The sequence below is a fragment of the Eurypyga helias genome, unplaced genomic scaffold (assembly GCF_000690775.1).
Source record: "Eurypyga helias isolate BGI_N326 unplaced genomic scaffold, ASM69077v1 scaffold11169, whole genome shotgun sequence".
Taxonomy (NCBI): Eukaryota; Metazoa; Chordata; class Aves; order Eurypygiformes; family Eurypygidae; genus Eurypyga; species Eurypyga helias.
Genome location: NW_010272742.1, coordinates 27,923 through 45,490, shown reverse-complemented (window position 1 = coordinate 45,490; position 17,568 = coordinate 27,923). Strand labels below are relative to the sequence as shown.

The following is a 17,568-nucleotide window of genomic DNA, read 5'->3' as shown; positions in this document are numbered from 1 at the left end:
TCTAATTTTGTACCTATCAGTGGAAAATCTTTGCAATTCAGTTGTCAATGGATCAAGACCTCTTTTTTTTCAAGCACTGTAATAGCTTTCTGTATTGTGTAGTGATTAAAATCCTACTGTTTAATGAGCTTAGTTATAAAATGAAATTGATTAAAAAAAAAACTTTATGATTGTCTTCTTGAGTGCTGTGTTAATCATTTTTTTATTCTTCTCACTGCTGTAAGCATTACTTGAAACAGGAAATCATAAATACTGGTGTAGAAATTCATATGTCCCAGTGCACCTGTATTCCAGCCCTCAGCAGAAAGCCCTGATATGGCTAAATAATGTTTATTGCCCAATTTCACCCACTGGATTCAGTTGGAATGGCTTTTTTCTTGCCTGAAGTAAGACTGCATGAACTACCACAGCTTGAGCTGGAAAGCCAAGCCCTGTAGCTGTCAACAGTGTGAGACTGATCTCTTGTAAGTGTCTTTAATATGCAGCACTTTTGTTTTCACAGTTCCAGATGCCGCTCCTTCCGGCGTATCAGTGGATATTGTGAACAGCACGCTGGTCAAAGTCTTCTGGTTTGGAATACCAAGGGACAGAGTTCGTGGACATTTAAGAGGCTATAAGGTTACAAATCTCTTTTTAAGTATTTGCATATAGTTGAATAAACTACTAAATGAATCCCAGATCAAGAATAGATTGCAATCTCTCATTTCTGGGAAGATGAGAGAAATCAATATTGTGTTCAGCCCCTTACAACTTAATTTGTTATAGAAATACCAATCTCAATGCAGGTCAGTTGGTGGAAAACAAAAAGCATGCTGGATGGAAAAAGGCATCACCCAGAGAAACACTTCCTAACATTTGTAGGAGACAGAAACTATGGGATGATTCCTGGTCTAGAGCCCTTCAGTGAATTCCGCTTAACTGTTTTGGCTTACAATGCCAAAGGAGATGGCCCAGAAAGCTCCCCCGTTGTGTTTGAAACTCCAGAAGGAGGTAAGATAAAATGAGAATATGGGATGGAAGGGCATAAATAGAAATGGTCCATCTAACAAGGCAAGTTGATTTCCTTATTCAAAGTGATTTTAAAATCTTTAATATTCATAAACCTCTTCACTAGAAAGGGGAACTGTACATGTTGAGCTAAACTATATCCTCATTTAACAGGTATGTGTAGAGACAAACCTGTTCTATCTTCTTCTCTGAAAGCAAACCCCTCTGTCTTCCAGTCCCTGAACAACCACGTTTTCTAAGGATCCTGAATTTCGACAAGGACTCCGTCACACTGTCATGGGGAGTTCCCAAGAAAGCAAACGGCCACCTTACTGGCTACATTTTGCAATACCAGATAAGTATGTATTTGTTCTACTTTGATTTTAGAATTAAAACATTATTAGGGTTTAAAAAAAAAGTTTATATGTGCACAGTTATTTAAAAGAGAGGCTGATGAGAAGGGCTGTTTCTGAGATCCCTGTAACAGCCATTGTGTTTGGAACTGCAATGTGCGCACAGCCTGCTAGAGGGCAGGCCGAAGTCATCTTCCAGGGCAAAACTTTTTCCATGCACTTTTACAATCTAAGCTGACATGGCTGCCATGCCCTATTCCACCTTCATAGACTAATTCAGTTATTTCATATTTGCAAGTTATACTTAATGTACTAGATAAGAGGATGCATAAATTGTAGGTGCATTTTACTGAAGTGAAACTCATTCAATGCAAAATAATTTGTAATGAGAGTGCTTTAGCCATTTTTTATTATGATTTCACGTTACATCAGTGAGTAACCTGTGCAATGCCTCAGCAGAAATGCAAACAGCCACCACTTCAGTCATGTTATTGAGTAATCTCATTGAAAAATATTTAAAATACCAGGGGTACAGAAGACTTTCTTTCATTCCTAGGAAGAACTGAGTAGCTGGGACACAGACTTTGAGCAAATGACCTCAGGCAGGATCCAGAGTTGATCCCAGACTGCCATCACACCAGCTGGTGTCAGGGTATTTTAAATATCCTTTGAGGATGGAACGGGATTAGACTGTGCGCTATTTACAAAAAAAATGGCCATATACTTTTCACTTATCTCTGCTGATAACAGAACTGCCCAGTTGCCTTCGGAAGCAAGGGCTCGAGGCGGGATCTTCCCTTTCATTTTGATGATTATGAATACTCTGATCTGATACATCAGAGTGGACCATCTATCTAGGCCGTTTGGGAGTGGCAATCCCTCCTTCAACTGCCAACTGTGGCAAAGCAGGGGGAACAAAGCAGAACAGCCGTCCGTTAACTTGCTCGCAAAAGTTTGCAGATGTTTGGAAGCAAAACAAGAAGCAATTCATATATATTTAATGATCTAGGAGACAGTAATTTTTACCTCCCACTCAGTATGTGCATATCTAAAATCAGAGAGCTTTTTAAGAACAGTAATAGCTCACTGAGTAGTTGAGAGATTGACATGAACGAGATAAATCCCATTTAAGTGGTTGGCAGCAAGGTGAGATATGCTTATTCAGACTTCATCCTTCCTACTTACTGCGGAGTGCCTCCCTTGCAGGAGCATTCATGACACATTTCATGTTCGTAGCCTTTAGCTGCCGGATCTGACTCAACTGCCTTTTCCCTTTCAGTAAACGAAACCCATGAAATCGGACCTGTGAATGATGTCAGCGTAACCAACCGCTCCACGCTCAGCTGGAGGCTTTCAGGTCTCAGCTCCAGTACCAAGTACAAATTCTATGTAAAGGCTTGTACAGTCAAAGGCTGTGGGAAGCCGGTCACAGAGGAAGGACTAACGATGGCACAAGGGAGTAAGTTAATAGGCAATATGTTTTTATGTGGAGCAGCTTTAACAATAATGGAAAAATCTATTGAGAATATTCCAGACTTGACATTTCCTTTGTAATTAGAGGAAATAAATTTGTTTTTCTTTCCATGAGAATAATCAATGAACGTTTCAGTGTAGCCATGCAGCTCTTCAGAAAGGTAGGGCTTGTCTGTTTCATTTTTCTGTACAATACTGTGTTTCTGTTCCCACTGACAACTCTTTAAGCCGTACTGGAATAAGTGAATCATACTTAGTCGCGAACAGAAAATTGAAGAACTAAATAATCTGTTCTCATGAATATTATAAAAACCAAATTCTGCCCTTGCTTGTATATGGGGAAATCTCAGGAACATTAGGGGCAGGTATTTGACATGGAAAATCCAGATGACTGCAGTGCATTTGATCCATGATTTTATTATTATTTTATCGGACAATGGAAGTGAGCATTTATATGCCACATATCCTATCCTAAAACACTGATGTTCAGTGATTTAAAGGAAAATCACAAGCACTGTATGATAGGTCATGTTTCTCATTTAGTGAAATGAAATAAAATGTACTGTATTCAGGAATTCTGAAAACACCACAATACCAAGGAACAAGTCCTTGCTATTAATCAGAAACCATTGCTGGGCGCTTACCACAGGGAAGGTGGGAAAGAGCCTTGGCTTCATCATTTTTTAGCCATGATAAGAGTCTGGAACAATGTTGATACGAAGTAGAAAAATTATCCTTGTGCACAACATCCTATTGGACTTCCAAGTTGCAGAATCTCTTCAGATACTGGTAAAACAAGTAAAAAATATTTTAAACTCATCACATCCCAGTTCAGGATCCAATCGTGAATTACCATCCATTTTCTCAGATAGTGAAATTTCTCCTCAACTGTCTTGTAGCCTCCAGACGCACTGTGGTGTACAGGTACTCACATGGTAGTAACTAGAACTCTATCAACATGGTTTAAAAATTATTCTTCAGTAAGGAAAGTAAAAGATCTGGTTTGTGGTTGTTTGGGTTTCTTTCTTTTTTCCTCCATGCTAAAAGTATACAATTTCACCTCATAAATTACCTTTTCAGGCCTTCATTGGTCAGTGAGAATAGTGTGTTTTGGCCACTTGAAAGTCTGTAACTTCTTTGAATAACCTTTTCAGGTTTTATGATATCCATCCCTGCCTGATATGCTGAAAAGGATGATAAGGTTTCCTTTCATTTTGTTCTCATTCTTTTCTTTTCTTTCCTAAGATGTTGCTTCAGCAGTGGCAACAACTGGTTCTGGTGAAATGCATGCAGAACAGAGTAGCATAATTACTAAGAGCCGCAAGAGTCCATTTCTGGATTAATGTGTGCTCCTTGCTTGTTCTCAAGGCACCCTAAATTAGAACACTGCATCCGTCACTGAGATGCCATTAGAGTTTTGTGCCATTATTTGCTGGCTAAATTGTTCAGACATTTTTCAGTTGAACATGATAGGCTGAAAAAAAAAAAAATCACTCTTTTCAGGGACCTTCTTGGGGTTTTAAACTGTGGTATGGGAAACAAGGCGATTGCTCAAAATTAAAACAATCTCTCTTTTAGAAAAAAGGGAGTGATTTTAAAAGTCAAAGTTAAAATGACCCACATAAATGACAGACATAAAATGTGGTGCCCTCTGAAATGAAACTGTGTGACAGAGCACTCTAGCACTTCAAGTTTCTTTGGGGTTTGATTCAGTGATGCTATATCCACTGTGTTTTGGTTTTAGTAATGAAAACATAAAGCTCTCATTGTTCATTTTAAGACTTTGAATAGCTTCCACTGCTGTAATACAGCCTTTGTAGGCTCTTCCATGGGTATTTCAGAATTTCATGATACATTCTGCCAGGAAAGGGGAGAAGTTGAGGTAGAAGCTATGGATTTTATCCTTGATGTACTTGATCTGCATCACTGCTATCGTGTTTATTTATTTGCAGTTATCCCTGCTACTATGGTGTGGAGCTAGAAAGAAAAGTCAATTGCTTTTTTTAGTATGTACATATACGAGTACATATGTATGTATCACCACTAAAAAAAAGTCTGTGTAGGATAAATTGTTGTGCTTTAAATTATAATTTTGCCAGCCTGTAATTTATGTGCAACACATCTCCTGATGATGAGTTTGCAGTGGCATGAATGACTGAACTGAGTAAAAAAATTTCTCTCAATTAAATAAATATAACTCCCTGCACAGACAAGTAGATAGACCATACCCTTTCTCTACAACTGCAACATCTGCCTCTGAATGAACCATTCAGACTTTTGTTGAGAATAACACATTGCTTTGGGTTAGCAACACTTTAGCAAAAGATCGAGGAGTGGATACTGATAGGAAAAAGACCGTCTCACGCTCACATCTGTCTTCGTTCTCTGGTGGAGCAGTGCGACATTCTGCATCCTGTGCATGTCCAGCAGTGGGGGAGGTAGAGGCCTCTGCTCTGCAGTACTGACTTTGTCAGAAGGGGATGGTTTTGTACAATTAGTCAACAGAAGAAAACCACGCTTAATTGTTTGTCTCTAAGATTAAACCCAGGCCCACTGGAATTAGTGAGAAATAGAAGTAGGCTGTATAAAAGCTTTCATTTATAGCATCATCGTTGCATGACCCAACACCACTGGTATGGGCAGCTAATACAAAGTCAATGAAATGAAACGCCTCTTTCTTATGAAAGATCTTAAACATATCCAGACTAACTCAGACATGAAATGCTGATATACAACCGAACATCTTTATCAGTTGTAGATAAAATACTGTGGATAATTGTGAAGAACCTGGGCAAAAGAATATTGGTATTGTACTGAAAATAAATAAGCTAATTTTTGTGGCTGTATATCAGTTTCATTCCACAGAAGAAGGTATATTGTCTTTAGAAAATTAGTTTTGTCTCTAACTTTTCATTTTCAGGCAATATTTCTCAAATGACATACAAACTAATTAATCTTTCCCTTGAAAATGTTGATTTCCCAATGATCATTAGCCCTCAGATGCATAACAGAAAATAATGTTCTTACATAAGTGAAAAAAGTAATTTAATATAGCAGTCCTTCTTTAACACAAAGCTTCTTTTCATCTAGAGCTACTAGTGATTCTCAAGGATTACTAAACACGTATTACATGTTGAGAATGATTATTGTGTGTCCAGAAATCCAAGCCTTGATGAAAAATTCATCCAGAGGAAGCTGTACAACTGTAGTATTATTTTTCAGAGATGCTAGAGAATAGAAGTTCACGAGTTTCATTATATTTCAATGCAATTGGCACCCAAATCCCACAGGCTTTTTGAAAATCTTAGCCAGAGGGTTCTAACTTTCATGACACACCATAAGATGAGGCGAGTAACCATTTGTAACATGACACATGGTTTTAGTTCTGTTTTGCCACAGGTATAGTGAAAAAAAGAAAAATACAGCTGCCTTAGCCATATGCAACCACGGGTATTGTTACCAGCAAACCTCTAAAATATAACCCACTTGCTCACAGTCAAGAGAACCTGATGAAATCTTGGTCAAAAGTTTCTTTTTCTGTTATTTATGCCACTCCACTCTGTGTCATTTCTTTGGCTGGGGCACCTGTAGCCCATCGAACCCTGTTGCTAATGACAATGAACCATCCTGCCGGCCTGGGTACTGCCCAGAGGCTGGAGCAGGACCAGCAATGTTTGATATATTGCTGTTTCAAACCCCTATCATTTTGAACAAGAAAAATAGACATGTTAAATACAATGTGCTAAACATATCAGTCTTGGAGTATTTCAAGAAAATCTGTGATTAACTGTTTGTCTTTGCTTTGCTATTTGTTTGCTTTTTCATCTTCTATCAGCCTGCCCCAATGTAGCCAGAGCTAAAGAGAAGCATCAAGAGATGAAAAAGCCACAACGTGTCATCTTGTCTGAGCTCAAATTTCTCCTACAAATGACAACCAGTGCAAATAGCCGATCACTAACTCACCTAGAAATTCTTTTCAGCAGACTTTCCAGCCAGCAGTTTTAGTAATCTCTGTAGCTTAAAATATTCCCAATTTAGCATGAATTACCTCCTGTACTAAAAAAGCCCAGAAGATGAAGGATACTTGTGATGCATATTTATACACTTTTAATAGCCAGGCAGTAGGGAAAAACTAATGAAAGTTCAACTTTCCATTTATTGCAGCAGATGTATTTAGACAGGTATGATTATAAATTAAGATGTTGCCTACAATTAGTATTTAGCTGTTAGACTGCCAGCTTTTTTATATAAGTATGTTTTATAACAGATGTGCTAACTTTTGGAGAACTAGCACTCTTGTAAGTCTTTGGGGGCAGTTTATATTGTTTTTCCCTTTATACCATAAGCTGCTATAAAATATGTGTGTTCTGTTGTTCTCATAAATCTCGAAGCCCAGTAGGAATATTGTAAAATTGCAGTTCAGTGTTTAATGTTCATGCGCGTCCCATGGTATGGCTGATAAATAGTGGAGGAAGATGAGAAGTGCTGGTGATATGCCATTATTACTAATGCTTCTTCTCCCTTATTGTAGATTAAAAACCTAACCCAACTGCTTTCAATTTTCTGAAGCTAATTTCTGCAGCTCACTGACCTTTCAGTATGTTGAGCTTTTCCTTATCTGTATATCTTTGCTTTTATTTTTCAGGATGCTACACTGCTTTTTCTATTCCAACCACCAAACTTGCCCCAATTAGCAATGCTTCCTCCTCTGTAGGTGCTATATTGTGCGTGTAACTCAGACCAGAAAGAAATCGCATGGAAAGAAACCTCATAATCATCCATCACTGGACACCTGTACCAAGTTTTAAAGAAAAAATTTTGTTTAGTGTTTTGGGATAGGTGATGTTAAACAGCTGGGAGAGCCAATGGTAAATCCCCAGTCCCAGGTCAGGTTGGGCTCAAACCCTCATTCCAGTGGGTGCGTCCCAGCCCTGCGCTGCTCGGTGTGCCAGGGCCACGGCACAGCCAGAGGGGCTGCTCCAGCTGAGCAACAACCTGGCAGAACAAGGGGTTACTTTTCAGCCATATCAGTTCCCCCTTTCTGCTTTTGTAGAGAACTGACAGTTCAGAAAGAAGAGGCTGGCACAAGCTGGAAATAAATAGGTGGTGGACATGGACTGGTTAAGCTGGTTTAAGAAAATGCACAACAAATCACAGCTGTGGGCTACCACTGAGCCCAGGGTTAAGCGTTTTGCTTTCTAGGAGTTCAGGAGAAATGCTTCCTAAGGAGACCTGTGTCATGTGCAGGTTAGACCATGTGGTTATCATGTCATGCATAAGTGTTATATGGTATTTAATGCATAATGGGTTGAACCTTCACATTAATTCTCTTTACTTTATGGATAGTGTTTCCATTAAATACATTTTTCTGATGTGTTGATTTTAGAACATGTAATTAAAATATACCTGTGGTACCCTGTTGCTTAACTTGCAGTTTGATTAGAAATTATAGCTGTTTTACATACTTCATTTAACAAAAATTACCGATAGCTGGATTAATTTATGCTAATAAGATGTGCTTCAGTATCAGCAGTATTTCAGCTGTATGTGTTCTCTCTGGGTCCCAATGGTCTACTAATTTAACTGCTTACTGTAATACATGGATAGTTGCCTTGGAAAACTTATCTTGAACTGCTGCTTTGATTGTGCTTGGTTTCATCTTAATCTTTTTTTTTTTTTTTTCATTCAGCTGTCAACTAAGCCTTAATCTCTGAAAGCTTCTTGCTTCACTTGATTACTAGTTTAAGCATTAATGAGCACTGTTTTACTGTCAGTGCTAATTGGTCAAGTAGTTTTCAAATTATACTGTGTGTTCAATCAGTGTAGACAACTTTGGATAAAGCAGGCAAATTAGTAAACTGCACACAATTAAAAAGTTATATTTATTAATTGCAGCCCCCCACAATGTCTCTCTTGCCCCTGAAGGCAGGCACAGCCCTGGTGTACCCCTTGGTTGACGAAAGAGGTCCCCCATGTCAACACACAGTTCTAAATTTGCTTGTATGAGCAGGGTTTTCATGCTCAGGCAGTGATTGCTAATCTCTGTAGATGTCCTTTTTGTCTGTTTTCCACAAATGCTGTTTTATAAAATCTTATTTAATACCCTGCAATCTTAATGCAGACAGAAGCGACAGTAGGTGTTTTGCAAGTGAAGAGGCTCTAAAACTAGGGCTACTGGAATTTTTCTTCTACCTCTTAATCAAATATTAAACCCATCAGGAACATTTAAATGACTAAATATCAATTTAAAAGCAAACTTCAGCTATATCTAAACCAGTGCTTTGTGCAGGCATTGTGGAATTTAAAAGGACATGGAAAATCACTGTCAGGGGAGAAATGAGTACAAATCCCAATGTTAATTTTTTCTGTGAGACATATAAGAATCCATTTCCAGATAACAAGCTGTCTGCGCTTCCCTGCTGAGTTCAGTTCAATGGGAGAAGCGTCAAACCCCAGATTATCTATACAAAGCAAGCCCATTTTCAAGTTGTAATTTTTTAAGCATGCATTAGTTAAAGCAGATCCATAATCCCCCATCAATATTAACTTTCATCCTGGGAAATGTACAAACCCCTTCATAAACATCAGGATTACTTCAGCCTGCTGTTTATTTTTTCTGATGGAATATTAAAAATCAAACAGGGGGAGTGTTGTTTAGTTTACTGCCTGCTTTTGAAAATCAGATTATCTGATGACAAAAGTTAAAAATCCTTGTGTGTCATATTTCTGTGTTGTTTACATTATATGTGACTGTGCATTTCACAGGCCTTTTGTTCAATAAGTACAATTAATCAATGTGATTTGAATATGTACATTCCATAGGTAAAGGGATCGGCAAGATTTCAGAAGCAGTAAAGCCCACCCAAAAGTTTCACCCTATTGAGGCGCTTGAGCCTGGAACTGAATATACAGTTCGTCTAGTGACTAAGAATTGGGTTGATAACAATAGCATTTTTGAAGATGTAATTGAGACAAGGGGGAGAGGTGAGACATGAAACCCTTCAAGGTGCTAAGATTTTATTTTGAATGTGAATAAATGTTGAGGTTACATCGTATGTTGTGCAGTGAAAGTGTACCAAAATCATACCGTAATCCTGTTCTGTGACTTTTAAGTTGACCCTTGCAATTGAATCCCATGGGAGCATAAACGCATCCGTGGTTCTCGGCTTAGCCTTATGCCTTACTTTAGGCACAAAAACCTGGAACAATTACAAACCTTTACAGAACAGTTTTCCCTCCTATGCGATTTTGAAAGGGTAGTGCTGTGATATAATCCATCTGAAGTGTGCCAGTCCAGTGGTTTGCATGTGCCAGGTGCACTTTTAACTCTATTTCTTTTACAAAACTACTTTTGCACGAGAGGCTTAACAATTCTCTGTTCGGCTTTCCTATTTGGTATTAATCCTTTGAGTCAACTACTCTCTCTGTGTTACCTTTCCAAAACGCCTGTACTGTGCCTTTTAGACTGTGCGTTCTCCTTAAGTCTAAAAATGTCACGCTCCAGACATATTTCTGTCTTGCATTTCTTTAAGTTGAACACAATAAGTAGTGATAGACCGATTCAGTTAAGATTCACTGAAGAAAATGTTATATGTTCATGTTATAACAGGGTGATGCCCTTTTCCCCTGATTAATTATTTTCTTTTTTACTCCTCTTCTGTTTCACAAAGCCTATGCTGGCATTTATGATGGAATTTCCACCCAGGGGTGGTTTATTGGACTGATGTGTGCCATCGCTTTGCTCACCCTACTGCTGCTAACTGTTTGCTTTGTCAGAAGAAATAAAGGAGGAAAATATTCAGGTAAATGGATTTATTGTCCTTTTGCTATGTTCACATGTTAATAACAAGCATCCTTCAGACCTTTATCTCTGGAGGCTGCAAAGCCACAAGCAGAAACATCCAATTAGGATTTGTAGCTTTGACAAATAGCCACAGAATGGATTCTAATGAATATAAGTGAAACTCTGCTCGCTGGGTGAGGTAGTGCTGTGTGCTGGTCAGAGATCTTGTTAAGGCCTTTGATAGTGCTCATTGAATCTTCCAGTACTTAATCCAGCTGTAGAGTCCAAGTCCTTCACCAGCTGCACCTCTGAGCCTCTGTTGGCAGGGCTACCTGCTCACTTTCCACTGATAACTGCTACTTGACATACTAACTGGCTTTATTTCCATGGGTAGCCAAACAGCTCCACAGTAGAATATTTTGCTGGAAGTGATTCTGTAATTTTCAAAGCAGTGAGTTAAGGATTTAAGTATAAATACTGCAGTATAAATCTGGTTGCCCAGAGAGGCCGTAGATGCCCTGAAAACATTCAAGGTCAGGTTGGACGGGGCTCTCAGCAACCTGATCTCATTGAAGATGTCCCTGCTCATTGCTAGGGGGGTGGACTAGATGGCCTTTAAAGGTCCCTTCCAACCCAACTCAATGATTCTATAAACACTTGCTAGCTTTCTTAAAAATTAGGGAGTGGCACCAAACCCTTGCTGGAAACATGCTGGTTGTGTCCAGCCAGGCACGCAGTGCAAGCTGCTACCCTCCAGGTTAGGCTGTAGGTGATTACAGGAGGTTTTCCCATTGCACCTGCAAAAAGAAAAGTCCACAGCAGAACATGGCATACAGATCTGTGCTTTATTTTATTTGTACAGTGAAAGAAAAAGAAGATTTGCATCCAGATCCTGAAGCTCAATCAATAAAAGATGAAATCTTTGGGGAATATAGGTAAATAGGACCTGCTTTAACAAGCATTTGTGTGTATTGGGGTTTTGTTTGTTTCCAGATGTCATCATTATTTAGGAAACTTTTACAGCATGCGATTAACACTACTTTTCATTTGCAAAGCAAACCTCAAAGGAGTGGATAATAGTAGGAATATAAAGGTATATCCAGTATACTTAAATCCATCCAAGTTGGGATATAAGTAAATGTTGATGTGTCAATGGTTACGTTTTACTTGTGGGTTGTTTTGTGGGTTTTTTTTAATTATTTAGCATTGTATGAATAATGTAAATATATATGATAATTTGGTTTCCTGCTGTAATGTCCGTTAAGACAATAGAAAGACTTTTATGTCTTCAGTGGGTTTCTGACATCCATTCAGAACGAAATCGTGTAATACGGGGAATGTTCATTTTGTGGAAGAAAACAAAGAAAAGTTTGAAATGCATTAAGAGCTGGCAGAACCCAAACCATCCTCACTACAGACTTTTCTGTAGGAACACTGAAATAATCACTTTGGCTGTTATAAAATAACTGAAGCTTACAATATTATATAACTGTGATATGGAGAAAAATACATCATTATAAGGACCATGCTGGAAAACTGGTGTGGCTTGCCTTAAAGGCATAAAATTTCTGTTAAAATCCCACTTATATATACTACATTATTTGTACTGGAATAGGGGTGGGCTTTTTTTTTTTCTGCATAATTTCATCTTTATTTAATTTTTAATGCTTTCTAATGGGACAAATATTTAGAAAGGTAAGAAAGTCCTGAGGTTAATAACTTTGACCCCCTCCTTTCCCCCCAAACACCAGACTTGCCTTTTTTATAAACAGATATGTCATGTGCAGAAAAGTAGCAAATATTTTTACTGATTATACTCATTATTGATGATATGCTGAAGAGGTAAAGTTCAGGTGCGTTTCTCTGCCCTTCCTCAGATGACATTACCAAAGCTTTGACACTGAATTGGCATTAGCAAAGACCATAACTGGGTAATTATGTACCTAGTTCAGAGGCATAATTTTTTTTTTTTAATCTTTTCATCTGTGTTCCCAATCCCCATCAAATGCCATATTCAGTCAGGGGAAGTCAGCCTGCTTTGGTTCTTCTTCTGCAGTACTATTAGGAGGAATGGCCAGTGGAATTTCCTTTTTTTCCTGAATTTTCTTGGTGGGTCTGTCCTTTTTCATTAAATTCTCATTGAACATAGACTGTATGAGAGTAGATACAAAAACTGATTTTGCTTTTGGTTTTCCCTGTTCCTCCCCTCTAGCAGAGAGAAACTCTATCAATTACAGTAAGATAACAGCAGAACAAATGACAAGAGGGGGAAAAAAAACCCTCCACCTTTGTTAGCCATTTGTAATCAAAAAAGTTCTCACAAAGCAGTGAGATATAACCTACAGCTTATGCCTCATCCCACAGTTTAACGTCAGTTCACCTGCACCCCTCAAGAGAAAAATGAAAGAAATAGGCAACTGCTTTGTAAAATGAAAATGTCTCTTTCTGTAAGATGCCAAAAACTTGACACCAGCACTGAGTGCTGGAATGGATCCCTCAAATCCTTTCCAGCATTTCTTTCCGCTTCACTTTCTGTGTATTCTTCTCGCTGTCCAAGGCAAAAAGGGGAAAAAAACAAAACACGTGTAGTTTTCATTGATGTTTGCCTTTTTAACCAATTCTGTTGTGGTAATAATCCCAAAATCATGTATGTGGGGGATTCAGGTTGGTATGCATGACCTGTTTCAGGTGCACCAGAGCAAGCATGACTCACAGGGTCAGATCACCCCAGTGTACAACCCACACAGAAATGTTTCCCTCTGTCTTCCCTCCTGCTGCTCGCTTTCACAATAAAAGAGCAGTTCGTATGCTCTCAATTAAAAGCTAGATTTCTGGAAAGGCATTTCTTTGTTTTGTAGTGACAGCGATGAAAAGCCGCTGAAAGGCAGCCTCCAGTCAATTAACGGGGACATTAAAGCCACCGAAAGTGCTGATAGTCTGGTAGATTATGGAGAAGGGGAGCATGGGATGTTCAATGAAGATGGTTCATTTATTGGAGCTTATTCTGGATCTAAGGAAAAAGGATCAGTGGAAAGCACTGGGAGTTCTACGGCAACCTTTCCTCTCCACGCCTAAAATAGGAACAAGAGTGATTTGTGTTTAATTGTGATATTTATCTTGATTAGTACTCCACAGTTGCCACATGTGATTGGAAGCAGGTTGCCAATTGAGCCAGTCAGGAACCTGACATCCAGGTAATAGAAAAATAAGTCACTGCCACTAAAAGTGATTTTCCATCCTAATTTCTAGGTGTTTTCTTCCAATTAAAACAAAACAAATAGCTATTTACTATACAAAATGTCTTAGTCTTACCAAAACAGAATTTCTGTGTTACATCTGTACCTGCTACTCCGTGTTTCTTAGGTTTGGAATATGTTTCTCTGTATAGCAATTTTTTTTCATGTATGGCTAATGTCACTTTGTACATACATTTATATGTAGTAATCCCTTATGTATGGTGACCTCAGCATTGCACAACAAAGAAAATCAAATGTTACTCTGCAAAGTGACACAATGCATCTGAGAAATACTTAAAAAAAAAAAAATTAAAATACTGGAGAAATATATTCTATATATTGTATAACTTTTCATAAAGAAACTCCTTTGCTAATGATACTCTGAAATTATTTTAGTGGTTACAGCTGATGGCAGTTACCAATACTTACTTAGAGATGCAACTTTATCCACAGAAAATGTGCTCTTAAAAGACAAACTCTGGCCTTGTGGATCAATCTTCTGTCCAGTAGCTGGCACTATTTCCTTACATAAGTTAAGCTGCAGTAACTTTCCTGTGGCAAGGCAAAACAGGGTTCCCATCCACCATCATTAGAAAGTATTTTAATTTGTTTTTCTGAGTCTCTGCAAGCTGCATTTCTAAGCAAAACGCTCGTTGTCTGTCTCATATTTGTATATTTGTGCGCTAGCATACATTTCATGGAGATGTACATATGATATTAATATTGACACAAGTAAAAATCAGCCTTGTTTTATTTTGAAATGAGACATGTTGCTAGCATGAGTCTGTATAGCTGTGTAGGAATGAATAGAATTGCTTCTCAGTATGAGTTTGGACCAGCAAAACTAGTTTTCAGGAGGACTTGTGTGCATATCGGTCATCTAAATCTCACATCTTTCTAGTATCACAGAAAATAGACCTACCTGACTTTCAAGAGATCATTTATTTTCAAGCTATTCATTGTTAAATAAACAAGGGTGAAAGCAAAGAGAAAATATTGTAGTATAGTTTCTTTTATATTTTGTTTACTGAACACTGATTAGAATCTGGTTCTTTCTTTCGCCTCTCCAGCACTAACTCAGCAAAGCTGTACAGCACATTTTTTTGGTCTTTTTGTATTGGAATCTCCTGAATTTCTCTAAAAGCATTTGCATTTTTGAATATGCTTATTTGAGTAGAGCATCAGCATGCCTTCATTTCTTCTTGCACTTACAAATGACTGTCACTTCAATTATAACATGTTTTAAATAGTTACTGCAGGAGGAATATATCCTAAAAGCCATTTTGCATCATGATAGTAATTAGGCAAATATCCCCAATGGCTCCTTCGTGGTCTCCATTACTTCAATGGAGAAAAGAGAGGAAGGAAGAATTACTCACATGGTTAGGAGTTTCCCGTAACTACTACAATTAAGACCTGTTAGTTGCCCACAGAAATGCAGGTCGTTACCAGTAGGAAGGCCATGGTTGGTACACAGCTCCCCTTGTGCCTGGGCTCCTTCCCAGCCCTCATCGATTTCTGAAAGCAGTAAGTGGCCTTTGGTGCTAGATACTTCTACATATCTGTTCCTCTGTTTGGTTTGCCTTTTTTTTTTTTAATTTTAGCTTGTAAAGGCCTTTCATTTAGCTCCTATTTGGGAAAAGCAAACCCCAAACAGCCAACCCAAAGTTCCCAGAGATGCCATGTGTGTGAGTATAAATGGATGAGTGGAAATCTGCTGATCAAAAATCACCCTACTCCATATCAGTGACAACAGTCCTTCCCTTTTTTATTATTTACAAAGGTTTATTTTCCGTATTTCACTCAATCCAAATGCAGAAAAAAAGTCCAAGTAATTTTCATTTTTGAAAGAATTTTCATTTTAAACAGAAGGGAGTGCACAATTGGAGAGATGTGGAAATTGGCACCTTGATTTTCCACCAGGATCTTTCCCTGCTGACTCTTGCCTGCTGCAGCCCAAACCAAAGTCTAAGAACTGATTAGGCTTGTGACAACCTCTGTTGCAAGCTTTGGGCTGTTTTTAATGTATTTCCCTTAGGAATAATCTGCACTAGCACACAATCAAGGGGCTTTGAAATAGGAACAAAATTAGGGAACTAAATGAGGGCAGGCTCCCCCAAAACCTCGCTAACCTGTGTGGAGGGCTGGGGAAGGGCTGTGCCTGCCCCCGCAGAGCTGTCCCAGCCACGGCATCACTCACCAGGGCTGAGCTTTGGGCAGACGCACATGGCTGAGGCTGGACACGACCCATCCATGGTCATCCGTTTTCTCATCCTTTGGGTTGCTGCAGATCAGATAGAGTCATTGTCCCAGAAAATGCCTATGTTAAACAGACACAAATTTCAAATCATATTAGTGAGTGTCAAATTATCGAATAATGAATATAAATCCCCTGTGCTATCACTTGCTCTGTTGCTGCTAAGAGATGTTTATGACATTCCTGTGATGTGCTACTCATCTGTGCCGGTATGAGTGCTTTTTCCATTAAAATTTTAATTCAGATCCTTAAATCTTACTGTTAGTATTTCATGATGCCTCAGGGCCTAAAAATCATACAGTGACAAAAAGATGTGCAATGGAATTTGTACAGTGTGCACTAACTTTTGAGGAATATGCTGAATGAATATTAAACAAACAGCTAAAACCCCTGGGGACTCTCACTCACCTGAGCTTTTCTGGTTTCCCAATCATTTCTTTTCCTTTTTTTCTCCACTGGGGTTTTATTTTCTATTGTAAGGGTACCACACATACAATGTACCTTGGAAAGTGCAGGACACTAATGGTGTTTGAGATTTGCTTTCAAAAGTAAACTAACAGTGAAAGCTCACATTTTCCTGAGCAGATTTTTGTCATTGCCAGGAGATGAGCTGAATTTTTTTTCTAGGATAGTCTGTTAAAGGTGAGAGCAAGTGTGCCCATGTAGGCCGAATAAAAAGTATCATCAACTGCAGTTCTGAAATAGTCCATTAAATCCAATAACAATATTTTTTTTCTTTTACTCTGGCCAGAAGTATTTATTAAAATTAGTTGGTGGAAATCTGTGTTGATTTCATTAATTAATATGTAGCAGGAAATTTCAGACTGACTGATGGGAGGAGGAAATCGAGGACGGCCAGCTGTGAGCACACAGACCATGTCAGATAGGGAATTGTTAATTACCTAGTGCCTGGCTGTTAGTTTGGTTACACTTGGTGTAACCAAGTACATTTTGCTGGCAGTACAGCTGTGAGAGGGGAAATGACACTTTCTGATTTGGTATCTCTCTCAACCTGGGATGCAATTTCATCCAGCAAGGAGGAGGTGTTCCCCTGGCCCCAGGAATGCTGGCTTTCAGATTTAAGTATCCTCCTCTGGAGCAAGAGAGGGATGGATGTTTCTCAAAAAGTTTTGGGGTTTTGACAGATTAAGCAATTGTAATCAGCTCCTCCTAATTAACAGAGAAAAAACCTTGTATGCTAGATGTCATGCAAGGGAGACGTTTGCATTCACAGAGCAGTGTGCCATTGATTTGGTATGGATTGTATGCCCCAGCCTAAGTTTATATTTTAAAAAATATGTATCATGTAATTGGGCAATCCAGAACTTGTAGGAATGGCCACAGCTTCATTGTCTGGCAAAATTTGGAGTCCCAGTCTCAAAAAAATCCTCACTTGGACTTGATGCTGCTCTTCAGCAAGGATAACTGTACAGGACTCGGTATCAAAGCCCTTCTGGGGCTGGATCTTTAGGAACAGCA

The 17,568-nt window shown here is 38.7% G+C and overlaps 1 protein-coding gene across 3 annotated transcripts in view; it reads left to right on the top strand.

The window, feature by feature from the left end:
- The window catches only part of CHL1 (cell adhesion molecule L1-like), a 53,908-nt gene extending 39,864 nt beyond the window's left edge, over positions 1-14,044 (top strand). For 2 of the 3 annotated variants that reach the window (XM_010159232.1, XM_010159231.1), the window contains 8 exons: positions 503-618; positions 786-990; positions 1,224-1,346; positions 2,620-2,799; positions 9,636-9,797; positions 10,484-10,615; positions 11,459-11,531; positions 13,455-14,044. In XM_010159232.1, the coding sequence (XP_010157534.1) occupies positions 503-618; positions 786-990; positions 1,224-1,346; positions 2,620-2,799; positions 9,636-9,797; positions 10,484-10,615; positions 11,459-11,531; positions 13,455-13,671 (1,208 nt within the window). In that variant the 3' untranslated portion in view covers positions 13,672-14,044. The remainder of the gene's footprint in view (positions 1-502; positions 619-785; positions 991-1,223; positions 1,347-2,619; positions 2,800-9,635; positions 9,798-10,483; positions 10,616-11,458; positions 11,532-13,454) is intronic. The other variant, XM_010159233.1, reaches the window with a different exon arrangement.
- The last annotated feature ends 3,524 nt before the right edge of the window (positions 14,045-17,568 follow it).